We start from the raw sequence: 17,677 nt of genomic DNA, 5'->3' as shown, positions 1-17,677 counted from the left end.
TTGTCTGCTGTAGACAGCTCTCCACTAGCACGCCATGGCCTGTGTATACCACTGCTTTTTATTCCCTGTGCATACAAGCATACAGTATATCTTGTCTTTTCACTCTGTCTTCTTGTCAGCATCTGGACCTGCAAGTACCAGCTGCAGCAATTCCTTCCATCTTACCCATTTCTCTAAAATATTTTCTGTGTCTACATCCAGTGGAACAATGTGTTTGCTGCCATGCTTTCCTATTGTTCCGATAACTTCACATCTGATACCACGTATTGTCTTCTGAATACTCATTGACTGCAACTTGTCTCTCTGCACCGCACAACTTTTATTCTCTTTGCAGCGCATTAGTGCTACTTTGCCAGATGTTGCTGCCACTTGGGCAGCATGTCAGCATTGTAAGAAAAGTTCACTGTGACAGTGTCTATAAAAGAAGAAAAGTCAGAATCCATAATATCTCCAGCGAATGCAGGCTGACGTCATTGCGAAGTCTGTCAATAGAAATTTAAAGCGGAAATGTGGGGACCCCTAAGGTTTAGTGTTTAAACACTTAACCCAACATTGCCGTTTTAAATTTCTATTGACAGAAGTCGTGATGACGTCAGCCTGCAGTGCCAAACACTTCTTCAATCAGAATCACTTGTTGTCAGCATAGTACTTTCATCTGAGATGTCCAGCGTCGGGTTGAAGGTAAGTCCGTTTATTTTCAAAGCGGTTTTTCATATTTTCGAATTTAATTTGAATGGCTTCTCCATGTCGGAATACTGGTAATAGGTAAAGCGTACCCAACCCACTAGAGCCCATGGCACAACTTTATAAACTTCAGCTTTATATCAAATTATAATAACATATCTTTTTATATGATCTTCCTATTTAAAACAGCTTACACTAAAAATCAGATCATCTAGGTATTTCAAATTTTCTACAATTTTGACGACCACTATTAATACTTTCTTTATTACTTAAGCAAGAGGAAGAACGTGAAAATGCCTATCATTACAAATGTACATTTATGTAGTAGTGCATTAAGTATTTATAACAATGGCAACATTTTTACTGTTGCCAAAACCTTGAAAAATTCCCCTAAAGGGCGTAGTTGGCATTACAGCGTTAGCAAACTGACAATGCTGTATTGTAACCCAGGATTCAGTCACAAGGCTGCTAAACACGATAGCACAGTAAGCTGTTCACCATGCACAATACTTTACCAAGCAGCCAGGAGATTAACTAAAAATTGAAACTGATCACATATCATATCTGTATAAACAATAACAGTGATTGAATCTGATCAACTGCTGGTAAACAGAAAGGCTCTGTAAATGCATACATCCCAACATTGTAAAAAGGAAAATCAGGAACCAAATAAGCCACACCCCTATTCCGCCCAAACCCGGCTTACGTTATAGCGAGACGACTCACCGTTATTGGTCCTGCAAAGTGGGAGTTCCAGCCCAAACCTTGTCATTTATATGTATGTACTACACCAAATTAAGGGAGTACTAGAGACTCAAATACCAAACAGTTTTTCAGACTACAAAAGCCGTAGGGACAAAGTGAATAGCAAAACATTAGAGTGGGCAACAATGAAATATATATTACATTCATTACCTACATAAAGTGGAGGCAGCCATGTTATGAGCTGAGTCAGTACACATAAGAATGCAACCTATTCACCAGAGACCTGTTCACTAGAAACCAGTGACATCACTGAGAGACAACAACCTGCCATCTGATAAGTAATTATCCAGTTTTACATGTTTGTATCATAATCTTCACATAAATCTATGTAGTGGGGAAATACCCTGTTGTCTATCACTACTGTTGTGGATGTTTTCAGGAATAATTAAAAAACGAAGGGCTAGATTTACTAAGCTGCGGGTTTGAAAAAGTGGGGATGTTGCCAATAACAACCTATCAGATTCTAGCTTTCATTTATTAAGTACCTTCTACAAAATGATAGCTACAATCTGATTGGTTGCTATAGGCAACATCCCCACTTTTTCAAACCCGCAGCTTAGTAAATCTAGCCCGAAGTCTCTTCAGAATATGCTCAGTTTATTCTTGTATGCGCAATACAGACCATTCAAATCAATCCGATCAATAGTGATTACATATTAACTTTGCAAGCATTTTATGCCCTAAAACCACAAATTAATACGTAGATAGAACATCATATAAGACTTTAGCCAATAATATCACTACACATGACAGGACCACTCCACATCCCCCCAGATACAGGCATAAGTCCAAGTAGACCTCGCCACATCTTATCTGCTGTAGACTTACAGTACCACAACTTCCCCGTTTCCCATCATGAACAATGGAGGGCACATTTCATTTTAGACAAGTTATACTATATAACATAATTTAGAGATGTTTCTTCATATAGCTTGAGCAACACTGTCCTAGAAGCAGAAAAACAACTTAATTTGTCAATATATGCGCTGTAGCTTATTAACTCTTACGCGTCCTACTACTATTTTATAACCAGCTTTAATTTAACTTCCATTTGTGTGAATTGATTATCCATATTACTACCACTGTATAATAGGTAACCCTCTTTAACTTCTGTCTCATAGTCCTGTGCAGAAGAATGACAACAATGTGCTATGTAAACTGTGTCATGCCAGTTCAATTATTTCATGTCCACACAAGTTTTAAGTAAGTTGTTAAAACGTATGCTTGTTTGTCTGCAGAGGCTGCAATGAGTGGATGACATATTACGTACAGTTGTTATGGAATTAGATGTGTATTAGTATTCTGAAACTGAGATGAGCCTTTGTAGGCCAACATTCCAGATTATATAATTTATGTTTTGTAAAGTAAGTTTAATGGCAATGTTGTCTTGAATATAAAATACATTGTACTCACATTATTCCACTTTTATACAAAAGTATATTCTCTGTACTGAGAGCATTAAAAGCAGCTTATAGGGCCCATTTAAAAACACATACTCCCATTCAAGACCATTTCCTCTCCCATTCAGTTGGTCTCCTGGCCCGTAATGCAACGTGGATCTCCCTCTCTGATATTGCTTCCCCTGCTGCACTCTCCCACGAGTTCTCTCCTTCTCCCACACTCCTCGTCCTTTGACCACCAAGGAGGTGGTGTAGGTGTCTTACTGTCTCCTGGCTACACCTTCAGTGTTACGCCCCTGAACCCTCCCTCCCCTTCTCCTCCTTTGAAGTTCACTTCACCCGACTCTTCTCCCCTCTCCACTTTTGTATATCATCCTTCTGGCCCTTCCTCCCAGTTTCTTGATAACTTTGCCACCTGGCTTTCCATTTCATCAATTCTGATCTTACCACTATTATTATTGGTGATTTTAATATCCCTACCAACTCCCCTATTGCTAACACCATCTCTAAACTCCTAACTCTTACTTCCTCCTATGGCCTCTCCCAATGGACAACTTCCTCCACCCACCGTGATGGACCTAGTGTTCTCCCATCTCTGACATTTCCAACCTCTCCAGTTCTGTCTTCCCCTTCTCTGTCCACAATATACTTTCCTTTACCCTCTCTTTACCTCTTACTCGAACAACGCATTTTCAGTCGTCTGACCCACCTTCTGTTTTCTTGACCCTCTCCAGTCTGACTTCTGTCCCCTTCACTCAGCTGAATCTGCCCTCGCTAAAGTAACAAACGACTTACTCTCAGCTAAATCTCCCTTCTTGTACTTCTCTGCTGATTTTAACATTGTCGATCATTCTCTTCTAACCACCCTTCACTCCCTAGGTCTTCGTGAAATAGCTCTCTTCTCCTTTACTTTCTTCTTCTCTGGCTGCTCCTTTAGAGTCTCTGCTTCCGACTTTTTCTCCCCCACCATCTTCCTCTTTCTATTGAAATCCCCCAAGGCTCTGTCCTTGGCCCTCTGCTCTACTCTCTCTACACCACCTCTCTGAACTTATTCAATCACACAAATCTATCTTTCCTCCCCTGACCTATCTCCCGCCTTTTTTAATCCAAGTATCTAGCTGTCTCTCTGCTGTAACTACTTGGATGTCACAGTGCGTCCTCAAACTCAACATCTCCAAATCCAAGGTCATCATCTTTCTTCCTGCCAATGTTGCTACCTTCCCAATGTCTCCCTATTGATTGATAACATAACGCTCTTTCCTGTCACCCAAGCCGGCTGCCTCGTGTTAGGGTTCCCAGTAACAGAACCATGGAAAATTGTGTTAGTGAAACAAGGTGGTTTATTTAAACATGGAACATACAGGTAAAACTGAGATGTAGCAAATGAAAAGGCAGTTAACACAAGTACTGGATTGCCAGATAGGACTGAGAAGCTGAAGACTTTGGGCACCAGGCAGGTGAGGTGATCTGCATGCACAGAGAGTCTGAATGTTTAGGTTAAGCAGGGAAGCTTGAGAGCTGGAGACTAGGCAGGCGAGATGATCTGCAAGACAGAGAGACTGGATGTCCAGGTTAAGCTTTGAAGCTTTTGACCTTGATACCAGGCAGATGAGATGATCTGCAGGCACATAGAGACTGGATGTCAAGATTGAGCTGGGAAGCTTGTGAGCTGGATACCAGGCAGGTAAAATGATCTGCAGGCATAGAGAGACTGGATGTCCGCCGGAGAATCAGGCAAAAGTACCAGGGAATAAACAGGAGCAAGGTTAAAACAAAGGGGGGTTAAGGATCACAGGCAAAGTTGCAACATTATAGAACAGGCAGAAGTCAGATAGTCAGCAGCACAACAGGCACAATTACAAAGGCGTACTGACAGGAACCAAAGCAGCAAACAATGGGGCAGGTATATAAGGCAGTGGAACAGGTGGTGGTGGTGATCAGGGAAGGTGGTTAACTCCTGCAGGTGAGGTGGAAATGTCAAATGGGAAAACAGCAGTACCTTTGGTAGTACAGAGGTACTGCAGACCAGATACAAATTAGGATCAGAGTCTTAACACCTTGGAGTAACCCTCCCCTCAGCTTTACCCATCATATCCAGTCCCTTACCAAATTCTGCCACTTCCTACTCCATAACATCATGAAAAACTGGCCCTTCCTCTCTCAGGAAGCAACCACACTCTGGGTACATTCACTCATCATTTCTCGTCTCTAACATTGCAACCTTTTTCTCACTGGCCTTCCTATCATCATCATCGTTATTTATTTATATAGCGGCAGCAAATTCCGTAGCGCTTTACAATTGGAAACAAACATTACTAAAACAATACTGGGTAATACATAGAGGTAAGAGAACCCTGCTCGCAAGCTTACAATCTATGGGACAATGGGAGTTTGAAACACAAGGGCATGTGCTACATCATATTGCACACTGGACCAGCTAGAATGCAAAGGTAAAAGTATTGAGTGGGCTGTGTGTGTGGCAATGTTGGTCAGAGGGTTGTTGTCTTGTGTTAGCTGTGTAGAGGGTGGTAATAGGGGAGATTAAGATGGTGGTTGAGGAATATCATAAGCTTGTCTGAAGAGGTGGGTTTTCAGAGAACGCTTGAAGGTTTGGAGACTAGAGGAAAGTCTTATTGTGCGAGAGAGGGAATTCCACAAAGTGGGTGCAGCCCAAAAAAAGTCCTGTAACCGAGAATTGGAGGATGTGATGAGAGTGGAAGAGAGACGCAGATCTTGTGCAGAATGGAGGTGTCAAGTAGGGAGATATTTTGAGACAAGTGAGGAAATGTACGTCGGTGCAATTCTGTTGACGGCCTTGTATGTTAGTAGAAGAATTTTATATTGGATTCGTTGAAATATAGGCAACCAATGTAGAGACTGACAGAGTGGCTCAGCAGAGGAAGAACGGTTTGCAAGGAAAATCAATCTAGCCGCTGCATGCAAAATAGATTCTAGGAGTTCAAGTCTGATTTTGGGAAGACCAGTAAAGAGGGAATTGCAATTGTTGATGCAGATGATAAGTGCATGAATTAAGGTTTTTGCGGTGTCTTGTGTGAGATATGTGTGTATTCTGGAAATGTTCTTTAGATGGATGTAACATGATTTAGATATAGAGACCATGTGGGGAACAAAGGAAAGTTGTGAGTCAAGGATTACACCTAGGCAACGAGCTTGCGTGGTGGGATTTATGGTCATGTTATCAACAGAAATAGAAATGTCAGGTCACTTTTCTGAGTTTCAATCCATACAGAAAGCTGCGGTTAGGCTCATCTTACTCTACCGTCGCTCCTCTTCCACTGCTCCTCTGAATAAATCTCTTAAATTGGCTCCCTATCCATTTCAGTATTTTGTTCAAGCTTCTCACCCTCACAAAGCCCTTACCAATACTTCTCCCCCTTACATGTCTGACCTTGTCTCAAGGTACACCCAGCCACTCCGCTCTGCCTCTGATCTCCACCTCAATTCACCTCTTATTACCTCCTCCCATGCCCACCTCAAGACTTTTGCTGTGCTGACCCAAATCTTTGGAACTTCCCACTCTATCTCACTCAACTCTTCCTCAACTTTCAATCCTTCAAACACTTCTTGTTCATCACCATGTCTTACTTCACCTGCCATCTCCATTTTCTCTCAGTTAGTCCTATTATCTCTCACCTCCCCTCCCTCTAGAATGTAAGCTCTCACAGGCAGGGTCTTCTCTACCTATTGTCCCATGTCTGTCTACTGTATGACCCTTTAATCTGCACTCTATGTGAGTCCCCATAGATTTACTCATACTCATCTGTGCTAATTATGTGTATTATCTCATCTATTTGTTACTTGCTTCTGTGTCCGGCTCTACGGAATCTGTGGCGGCTTTTAGATATATAATAATAATAATAATAATAATAATAATAATAATAATAATAACATACCAGCCTGTGCTCATTGACAGGGGAACATACAGACATCATTATCACAGATAGGTATTTGGTGACGTAAGCGTTACTCTTACTATAAAGTTATTCCTACGTCTCGACTGAGCTCTCTGTGAAATCTTCGTAGCCTCGTAGTGAGTGCACATCCTGGTTTCCACATGCCTACTGAGTTATTACCGATATATAGTCACTTTATAAATTGCATACATTGCATACTCTATAGTGACAAAGTGACCATCTTAATCTTAAAGAGAACATGTTGCCAAGTTTTACACTGTCTTTTATTTGCTTATTACATAAAGCCTTGTGCACTATACAATAAGCAAGAACTTTGAGGTTGCTTCACAAGACATTTAATAGTATGATCTATATGCACTCAGCTCTCTCCCAGGCCTGGTTCCTTAATATCACATAACAGTAGAGGTATGAGGTGTAGAGGAAGCCAGCCCGGAAAAGACAATAGAGTATCCAGGACCCCAACCTTTCTTTTGTTTCGAGCTATCAGCTTGAGAGCCTGACATATTACGTGCTCTCTCCCGGCTTAACAGGGGCACGGAAGGGTGGTATTCAGTAAAGTATTAATTGTAAATAACCATTTAGGTCTATTTCTACTTTATTTTGTAAATAGTTCTAAAATGGTTTTAAAATAGAGATGGTCATAGAGACTAAGAAAATGAATGTATATGTCTCAACTTTTTCTGAAGCAAATTTAGGATAACATAAGCACCATTCCCAACCTGCCCAGAACACGCTCCTGATCCACCCAAACATGCCCAGTGCCCACCTTCAGATGAAGCCACGCCCATATTTCAATATGTCCGCCCCTTTTGGTGCCTGAGTCTTGGGTCAGTCTCCCTGAAATATGGACTATTGAGAGCTATGCTGTTGGTCACTATTAAACATCTGAACTGCCTATTTTAATTTGAACTCTGGTGACAGTGAAATGGACCAAAATGTAGCTGATCAACATCGTAAATCAACATATTTATTAGTCAGAGGTGCAGTAATGTTTACTACTGCTGTTGCTGATCTATGTCATGTAATTTTCACTTGTATATATAGAATTCAGCAGGGTTACCAAGGAAATAATGCTCTATTCAGTATACTGTAGTTACACTACCATTTCACACTTTTGCTAATAAATGAATCTGTATTGCTTATTTCGCTCAGTTATGTTGTTTTTAATGTTTCCCATTATAAATAAACTCACAAATTCTGCATTTCTGCTCAGAAGTTATATCCTTACAGAATACAGATGTTATGGTAACACTCCCTCTTGTGGATTAGAATGGAAGTGATGCAAAGAAATATACAGTATTATTGTATTGCTAAAATTTTGAAGGCTTGTGGAATGAAGCATTCCCCACCCATACGGAATATGTACCATCATTACCGTTTAATGTGTACATTAATAGTAAAAGTGGGTGCCATGGAATTGGTACTTATCATTTTACATAGTTATTTCTTAGTTTCACTACTTTCTCATCCCTGTCCTTAAGAGCCCTTACCAGGATCATATGTGGGAAATTTACTCGCCTTGTCAATTTAGTTAATAGTCTGTTTGTTTGTTTCTTTTCTCACTTATTTTACAATTGAATTAACTTGATTTAATTAATTGTGTTCTGTAATTAAATTTAAATGTGTTTTATTTAAGCCTAGGTGAATTTGATTTAAAAAATCAGTTTGAAAAACTAGAACAAACCATGAAATGGGTCATATTGGAAGGTGTGACATAGTGAGCTGAGATAATTGATAGTGAATAGAGAAACCACTTCTCAACCTCCTAACATATATAAATGCCAGGTTACAATGAAGACTAAGCTGCTATTAATGACACAGGAAGATGCCACTGGTTAGTGGGCTAATCTCCCCAATTTCTAGAACCATGTTATTAGTGATGGCTTCCAGCAGCCACAAGGGGAAGAAGAAGCCTGTACAGCTGGTCCACGGGAGAGACCAGCAGCAGCAGAGCTCTCAGCGACCAGTAAGGAACAGGTAAGTTACCAGTAAAGCCACAGCCACTGCCCACAGGCCTGAATCACAGTCACAGGCCTGATTTACAGCCACAGGGCACAGCAACTATCCCTAGGCCTGAACCTCAGCCCCTTGGCCTCCCTAGGTCCCTCGACCTGTACCCCTTACCCCAGGAACACCTTGGTAGACCACCCCTAGCCTAATGCCCATAGTGAGTGTGTTTTATCGCCTAGTGTTTATACACTGTATTGTAACTTCATACTGTACCCTCTCCCTCTGCCCCTATTGTCCTCTTGGTTGTATCATTGCTGTGTTGTGTATCTCTTGTTGCGGATGCCAGATAGTTGTCAGGGTTGGGTGCGCGAGCGAATTTAGAAACGTAGCAGCAGTTAGAATAGGGACAGCCTAGGTAGGGAGTCTGCGCTCTGTTTAAAGGCATCAGTCAGCAGGTAAGGACACTGTAAGACCCCAGCCAGTGAGAACCCCCTGGAGTAGCAGGGACAGAGGGAGTCGCCATAATGTACCAGCTTCCGTGAGTATAGCCTGGCAAGGGCTGTTACCCGTGGTGCACTCACTTTGCGGAACTGTCCTCCCCGTCTTTTCCCCCACCCCTTTACAGCAAAATGAGTACCCAGCATATGAGACAAGGGGCTCTCTCCCCTGTTGCGCTTGGGTACTCGGACACCCTCCCATTACGTGCAGACGCCATTGAGGTGAAGGGAGACTCTTTCGAGGACGACCAGAGACCAGCGCGGTGTGTAGTGTAAGTATGAGTTCCTTTCCCGTCCCAGGTTCCCCATCCATAACCCCACCTTACAAGTGTAAGATGTGGCCAACTCTGCATATGGATGTAAGGATATATATATATATATATATATATATATATATATATATATATATATATATATATATCTAATATATAAATGCTTAGTGGCGTCTGTCTGTCTGTGTGTGTGTGTGGAAAAAAAAAACCAAGTTGCAGCTCCACCTGCTGGGCTGAGTTATACACTGACCTACTAAATTCTTAGTGTGTGTGGGGAAAAAAATTCAAAAAGGGCTGAAATTTGGTAGGGCTCAAACTCATTTTCGTGAGGTAATTTTACCTCATGAACACACATGTGTAGAGGCGTGCGTTAGTGTGTGTGTGTGTGTGTGTGTGTGTGGAAAAAACTATTTTCTCAGAAAGGGCTCATCCAATTGACCTGAAATTTGGTATACTGACATTATTTGACAAAAAAATTAGAATAGTCAAGTCAGTTAACTTCCATCATCCCCCCTTCCCCCCGTGGGAGGGGTAGTAAAGGCTAAATTTACGAGTTGAGGGGTCAAACTCATTTTCGTGAGGTAATTTTACCTCATGAACACACATTAAAAAGGGCGCTTGCGTCGGGAAGTAACGATCTTCCCCTGAGGAGGCCTGGGCTAGGTCCAAATGCATGACAAGAACCTTTTTGAGACCTTAAGTATCTTGATTTGACTAGAATGCATGAGTATCATGCACGGGTTAACTTGTGTATATATATATATATATATATATATATATATATATATATATATATATATATATATAACAATCACTTTACAGCTGTATAAGATAGTCTTGAATTAAAATATGCACAATCCCACCGATGAAGCACATAGAGAGTGTGAAATATGTTAGAGAATTCTGGGTATTTAATTTCCAGTTTCTGGGCATAACGTGAAAGAGGACAAAGCTAACCCTCTCGGACCTTGTTCTAAGAATAGAAATTTTAGAAAATTCGATAAGCAGTATCTTATATGTAAGTGGACACTGCTGATATTGTTTATATAATAAAATCATTTGTTTTTTCTCTTTCTCCTTCATTTTTAAGATGTTTGCATAGGAGGCCGGTGTGGATTGCAGCTACAAGAAGGACACTTATCTTATTCACAGCAGAACAGCACAGATCATATCCACTACATACAGGGAAGGGCTGGTAAGTTTCAGCCCGGGGGGCAAGACTCGACTCAGCAGCCTATTTTTAAGGAAGGCAAATGCAGATGGCCCAGTGAACCAGCCCAAGGTAGCCCACTATGGGACCAGCCCGGGTGGAAAATGCCCCCCTGCCTCCCAGCCCAGCGTGCCCCTGACTGCATATGGAGGAATATAGATAATCTGAGCAGAAAGGGGCATAGTCAACAACATGTCCAATCGATTGTGGGCCCTAGGTCTTTTGAGCACTTAGCAACGTCCATAGATAGAAGAGTACATAGACTGCCCTTTAGATCTTCCCGAATCTATGCTGACTGGGCAGGGCAGTGCAATTTAACAATGTAATGAGTTTCTTGCAAATTAAAACTCACGTTAACCACAAATTACCAGGAAAATTAGGAATATTTTGGACCTATAAGGAAATATGGGGTGAATTTTATGGCAAAACTTCAGATCACATGGTTGTTCCAGTTTTTCATATTAATACTATGGGAGTTCTATATATAATATGATCTATGCATCCATCTGATTATGGCATACCCTCTCCCCTCCTCTCATGAAGAGAGCTTATTATCTTACCTCCAAGAGTCACCACCTCTTCTTAAATCTACTTATCTTGCCCCTTGACACTGCCCTCTGCTTTCTCACATCCACTCCCTCGCAGTCCTATCACTTCCATTTTCAAAAAATTGCTACAATACGACATTTTCTTTCCAAGATGCGACCAAAACTCCTCAATTCTCTCATCACATCCTTCTATCTGGAATTCCCCTCAACCACATGCCCCCCTTCAATCCATCTGTTAATCTTGTCTGTATTGTCTAATTCCCTGTGCATGCCATGTGGGGTAGCTTTCTTCAGGGCATGCTCTGTTTCTCTACTGTTCTGAGCACTTTGCACGTAGCCTGGAAAAATAGAAAACAAGATGCAACCAAAGCATCTTCCCAAGATGCAACCAAAACTCTCATCCCATGCTTCAACTACTGCAACATCCTCCGATCTAGCATTCCCCTCAACCATCTATTTGTGCTTTAATATATCCCACATACTGCAGTAAAACTGATCTTCCTCTCTCACTATTTCACATCCACCGCACCACTTTCCAAATACCTATACTGGCTCTCCATATCATCCAGAATCCAATTCAAAAGCATCACTCCCTCCTACAAAGCCCTCAACAAGCCACCCCTTCATGCATCTCAAACTTCACCTCAAAATACTCTCCGTGACACCCTCTAAGATTTGCCTTGCTTCCGCTGTCATAACCACCTCTCACTCCTGATACAACACTTTTCCTGCTACCCAGGGCCGGTGCTAGGGTCCACGGTGCCCTAGGCATTTTAAAAAAATCGCCGCCCCCCCTTCGCAAAAATCGCCGCCCTCCTCCCTCCTCTCCTTACCTTGTCTCACCACCGCCGCCTCTCTGCTCCGTCTCCTCCCCTCCACTCACTGACACTATTAAGTGGAGGGGAGGAGACGGAGCAAAGAGGCGGCGGTGGTGACAAAATAGCCTCTTCCCCCCTCCCCCGTGTATCTGAATGCTGTGCGGCGGCCGTGACAGGTATGGTCAGCGGTCGCCGCACAGTTTTAAAGTAATTTTCATTCTGGAGGGCGCCCTCCAGAGCCTGGCGCCCTAGGCAAGTGCCTAACCTTGCCTAATGGGAGCGCCGGGGTTGCTGCTACCCACTTTTGGAATTCCCTACTGCATATGATTAAACTGTCCCCATCCTTCAAATCATTAAATTGTTTCTGCAAATCACCTGTATATTAGAGCTAATCTGCTTCCACCTGTACTACTCATAGTGGAACATTCTCTCTTGTCCTCTTGTCTCAGCTCTACCCTATTTTCCCTTTGTTTTCACAACTGTATTTATTTTGTTTACCTTGTTTACCTTGTATGTCCCTGTTTTAGGTATACTCTGTTTACCCCACTGTCTGGTGCTTAGGAGCACTGTGTCGCCCTACAAATCAACAACAATAATAATAATCTATACTGAACATCTCTATAGCTAAAATGATAACAATGTTACTGATGCATAAGTTTGAATACTGATTATATTTTCATGCTCTCACATGTATGATCAAGAACATGTAACTGTATGACAATGTATGACAATGTAAACTGTTGAAATACAATCTTCCACACAACGGTCATACTGCAGTGCATTTGTAAATTATTATTTTGTGGAATTCGTAGTCTATAAATAGAGCAATGATTATTCTGAGCCGAACACTTAAGGCCAAATTCTGCAGGAGAAATGTATGAAATTCATAGCTAAGTGTGGAATGAGGTGAATATATTCGCTGAACAGTTTTTTAGTGTGAATATATGTAATATTTTTACACCTTTAGGATATTCCCAGAACCAATATATCTTCAAAATATAAAATATTTATCTAGTCATGAAGTCCGGGCTTTAATGCTTAAAAAAAATCTAAACCAGCAGTATTTTGCCAACACGTTTAAGCTTTCTTATACACTAATGGTTGTTAGTCAATTTTTATCTAACAAGTAGCAAAGTTGCAAGCTGCGTTGGGCCTGTGTTGCATTCCTCCCATTACTTCACTTGCAGTAGGATTCATTGATGATTGTCTATAGCAAGTAGTGATATGCATCAGGTAGTGTAGAGGAGCCCAAGCACTATTCCGTCACAAGGCTCCTTACTGTTTTTGTCCACTGCTTATTTACTCACAAACAATAAAATGGGCAATCACACAGCTTATGATAACTGCAGCAAGTGTCGCATTAGTGGTCACTAGGGCATCAAATGTTTTTTTTTTTTTTTAAAAAAATCTGCATGTATAGTGTTACTGCGCTCCTCGTTTTCCTTATTTAATCTACTTCCAAGCTCCATTTATGCTCCACTGTCACAAAATTTAAACAAAAAAAGTTTCTGTACTTTATTACATTTAATGCTCTGACAAACATGCATTGAAATATAAAATAGACAATTCACAGTGCAACACCAACAAGCATATAGCAACAAAATATGTTCTGTGCTTTATTCACTTTCTTTCTGTGACAAACAGGCATCTAACTTCTTGCAGAGCAGCATTCAGAAAATAGATAAGAAGAAATAACCACATTTGTACATTTATATAATATTACATATCAAGGACCTCTGCTACATTTTGCATTTGTTTACTGGCAACCAATGTTTTCTTTCTAGTTCACTATATATTCATTTGAGTTCTTGCAACTATTGTACTGTAATAATTTGGGAATATGCTTTGTATAATGTCTGTAACAGCTCTCTTAGAAGTGTGTTTACTCACAATATACTCATGTGGTGTTCCAAACAGAATGCATATGGAGGAAACTGCTCTGAATATCACGCACGTATCAGGATCATTGGTCAGATGAGCAGCGGTAGAGACAGAGGTTCGGTCCCCATAGCTATAAAATGGAGCATGCGCGATTTTCTAGCATTTGGGGCTTAACACAGTCTCTATCACGGCTGGTGAACATTTTCAGACATGGTTATCTAAAGCAAAGGCATCAGGTAGTGTAGAGGAACCCAAGCACTTTCCAGACACTAGGTTCATTACTGTTTTTGTCCACCACTGATTTATTCACAAACTAACAAATGGGCCATCGCACAGCTTATCTTGGTAACTGCAGCTACTGAATCTTTACTGTAGTCAAGCTGGCAACAGCAGGTAATGCTGATAAGTACTTTTTACTGGTTTAACTTTTTACTGTTTTACTTTCATCCCACAGTTCAACTGTTGCTGCCAACTAATGTGTACATGAGTCTTTTTAATTTACTGCTATTATTAGGAGAAAGAGTTCAAATACTGTAAGCAATGTGGTAATACAGAGTTGTGTGGAACATTCATATGGCAACATTAAATCTACAAACTATCTGATCATGCTAAACACTGTTGGTTAATAGCTGAATTTCAGGCATATGTTGGACCTCTATTAATAAGTATTAGTGCTTTCTGTAGATATTTCTTTGTGTTCATGAAGTCGTTGTTTCGTTTGCTGCTTCTCAGTTTTCCTACAGCACAACACACTGTATGCATACATCCGACACTTTGAGGATGCGTAGTAATACATTAGAGGATCGAGACAGGAACTGATACTGCTAACACAGGCACAGAGAATGTAGGCAAAATATAGCGACTCATCAGATCCATTAGTGTAGTGCAGATAATGCATTAAAAAGATGACATTTGTTGGTCCAAAGCAAATAATGAACGCAGAAAACACTATAATGGCTAAGAGTACAGCTCTCGTCTTTTTGGAAGAATTTACAACGTTCTTGGATCCCAGGATTCGTATGATCCCAGTATAACAGACGATTGTAATGATTAAAGGTAAGAAGAAAAAGATTGAAGAAAAGGTAGTAAAGTAATATAGGTAGAAGTTCTGTTGTTTTTCTAAATCTAGCACATCGTGACAAGTTGTGATGTTTAATGAGTCAATGTAATAAGTTTGCTCACTCATGAGAAGCGGCACAGTGCTGGCTATGGATATTATCCAGATGAAGACACAGACCAGCCAGGCTCGGGTCATTGTGCGCCAAGAAAGAGACTGCATTGGAAAAACCACAGCCAGGAACCTGTCGGCACTGATGCTGGTCATAACCAGGATGGAACAGTACATGTTGCAGTAGAATGCTGCAGTGACAAACTGGCACATTCCAGGTCCAAACATCCAGTTGTTCCCGGAGAATCGATAAGCGATGTTGAAAGGCAGCAGAATAACAAAGAGCACATCAACGGCTGCCAGGTTCAGCATGTACACCACTCCTGGCTTTCTGACTTTTATTTTGAACAGGAACATGATGATTGCCATTACATTCAAAGGCAGAGCCACTATGAACACCAGGGTGTACACCGATGGTACAAACTTAGTCAACCACTGACTAGAGAGGTAAAAGTTGGCATCATTTGTAAGGTTTAAGGGTCTCCCTGATAAAGACAATAGAAAAAGAATTGTTAAACATTTCAAAAAAGGTATGTTTTATGCTGAGCATACAATGACTATTTATCAATATGTACAAAGGAAGCAGTTATTTATTTTTGCTTATAATCTGTGTATTGATCATCACCATAAACACAGTCACATTTAAAAAACAAAACAAAAATAAACATATAAAGATATGGTGACATACATGAGTTATTAATGGAAGAAAATATATAGAAGGGAAGAAAGAAGAGGAAATGGGAAATGGAGGAGAGAGAATAAAGAAGCTTCTCTACTGAAAACATGTAATAAAACTACAGTAAATATTAAATAATAAATCTGTGGTCTCAAAAAATGTGACATAATCCTATATACTGTAAGTTACATGAATTTAATCCATCATCAATCAACATTAAAATGAACAAAGCAATCTCCTTCCAACAATTCTGTATATAAGAACAAGACCCGGGACAATGGAATATATTAGCAGATCGGAGAGGACACTTTGGACATTTTTGTCTGACTTGAGAATAAGTGTATATTTAATATTATATGCATAATAGGACCTGTGTTTCCCCCAAACAACTGCTGAAATAAATAACTTAAAACAATTAAAACCATCTAGGAGAACTTGTAATATCACACCTTATATGCATTGAGTGTTGGCTGCAGAAAGATTTATATGAAGCTAAATTATAAATAAACTTTGTAGAGTAATACTATATTTCCTTTTTTTTCTTTACTTCAGCTATTATCTGAAAAACAAAATTCAGTTGAAAAAATATTGTAATTATAGTTTTTACAGATAAACTGTGATCAAATTTATAAAATGTTTATGGTTGATTACATAATCAATAGACCTTAATTTTAACCTTATCTCCTAAGTAATATAATAAAAGACTCCACCGACTTGTTGGCAAATAACTCTTATTTATTTAAATTAAACTGTAACTATGGTGAGTGGAGAACACTGTACTCGACCTTGTCCATCCATAAGCGTACTGTCACATTAAAGGCTACGTGAACCGCTGGACGGCAGACCATGCTGTCATCACGCTCACCAAGCATCTCCAGATACCTCCGGGGCTGAACCACAACACCCGTACCATACCATGACCTTCGAACATGTGGCACCAAGAACATCCAGAGCTGAAACAAACCCCAAACCATACAACAGCTTTCGTCCATGTGGCACCAGGTACATCCAGAGCTGAACCACAGCCCGTACCATACCACAGCCTTCGAATATGTGGCACCAAGAACATCCAGGGCTGAACCACAGCCCATACTATACCACGGCTTGCTTTCTTTGCTGGCCCAGTATACCTCCGGGGCTGAATCACAACACCCGTACCATACCATGGCTTCATCTCCTTGTTGGCCCAACATACCTCCGAGGCTGAACCCCAAAACCCATACCACACCACAAGCTCGTGCTCCAATAGGCTCCTCATACCTCCAGCCTGCACCAACACTCCAATGTAAGAATTGGCCTGCACAGCCTGTGGCCATTTGTTCAGAAGCAGGACAAGCTGTACCTCAAACAGACAGCGAACGTTTGAACTAGGACTCGGGAGTGGGAGGGAGGAATTGCTTTCCTGGGCCAAGAGAATGAGTTAACTCCACCCCACTCTTTTACACTGATCCCTTGTCCCTGCCCCTTCATGACATTTGTTTGTACATTACCACAACTACTCACTTTGTTAACACTCAGGGATCCAAATAGTTATGTACACAAACCACAGCTTTTAATCTCCCTCGGAAGATTAAATAACCAATAGACATTAGTCTTAACCTTAACTCCTAAGTATTATAATAAAAGGACACCATACCGTTTGTTGGCAAATAACTCTTATTTATTTAAATTAAACTGTAACTGTTACAGTGACGGAAGAACACTGTCCTCGACCTTGTCCATCCATAAGCGCACACTGTTTCTTAAACTTAATGGGGCATCCGTCCCCAGGCATCCCGGCACCCGCACCCCTCTGGGCTAATCGTAATGTACCGCAAGTCAGCCCAGATGAGCTGTACTTGCACCAAACCTAAGCCGACTCTTTGAAGGGCAC

At 40.9% G+C, this 17,677-nt stretch overlaps 1 protein-coding gene across 1 annotated transcript in view; it reads right to left on the bottom strand.

Annotated features, from left to right (window-relative positions):
- Positions 1-13,593: 13,593 nt before the first annotated feature.
- LOC142099027 (proteinase-activated receptor 1-like) overlaps positions 13,594-17,677 on the bottom strand; it is a 64,261-nt gene continuing 60,177 nt past the window's right edge. Inside the window, exon 4 of the mRNA XM_075182096.1 lies at positions 13,594-15,613. Within this exon, the coding sequence (XP_075038197.1) occupies positions 14,619-15,613 (995 nt within the window). The 3' untranslated portion in view covers positions 13,594-14,618. The remainder of the gene's footprint in view (positions 15,614-17,677) is intronic.

Source organism: Mixophyes fleayi, chromosome 1, assembly GCF_038048845.1.
Source record: "Mixophyes fleayi isolate aMixFle1 chromosome 1, aMixFle1.hap1, whole genome shotgun sequence".
NCBI classification, from domain to species: domain Eukaryota; kingdom Metazoa; phylum Chordata; class Amphibia; order Anura; family Limnodynastidae; genus Mixophyes; species Mixophyes fleayi.
This window is presented reverse-complemented; position numbering and strand designations above follow the sequence as displayed.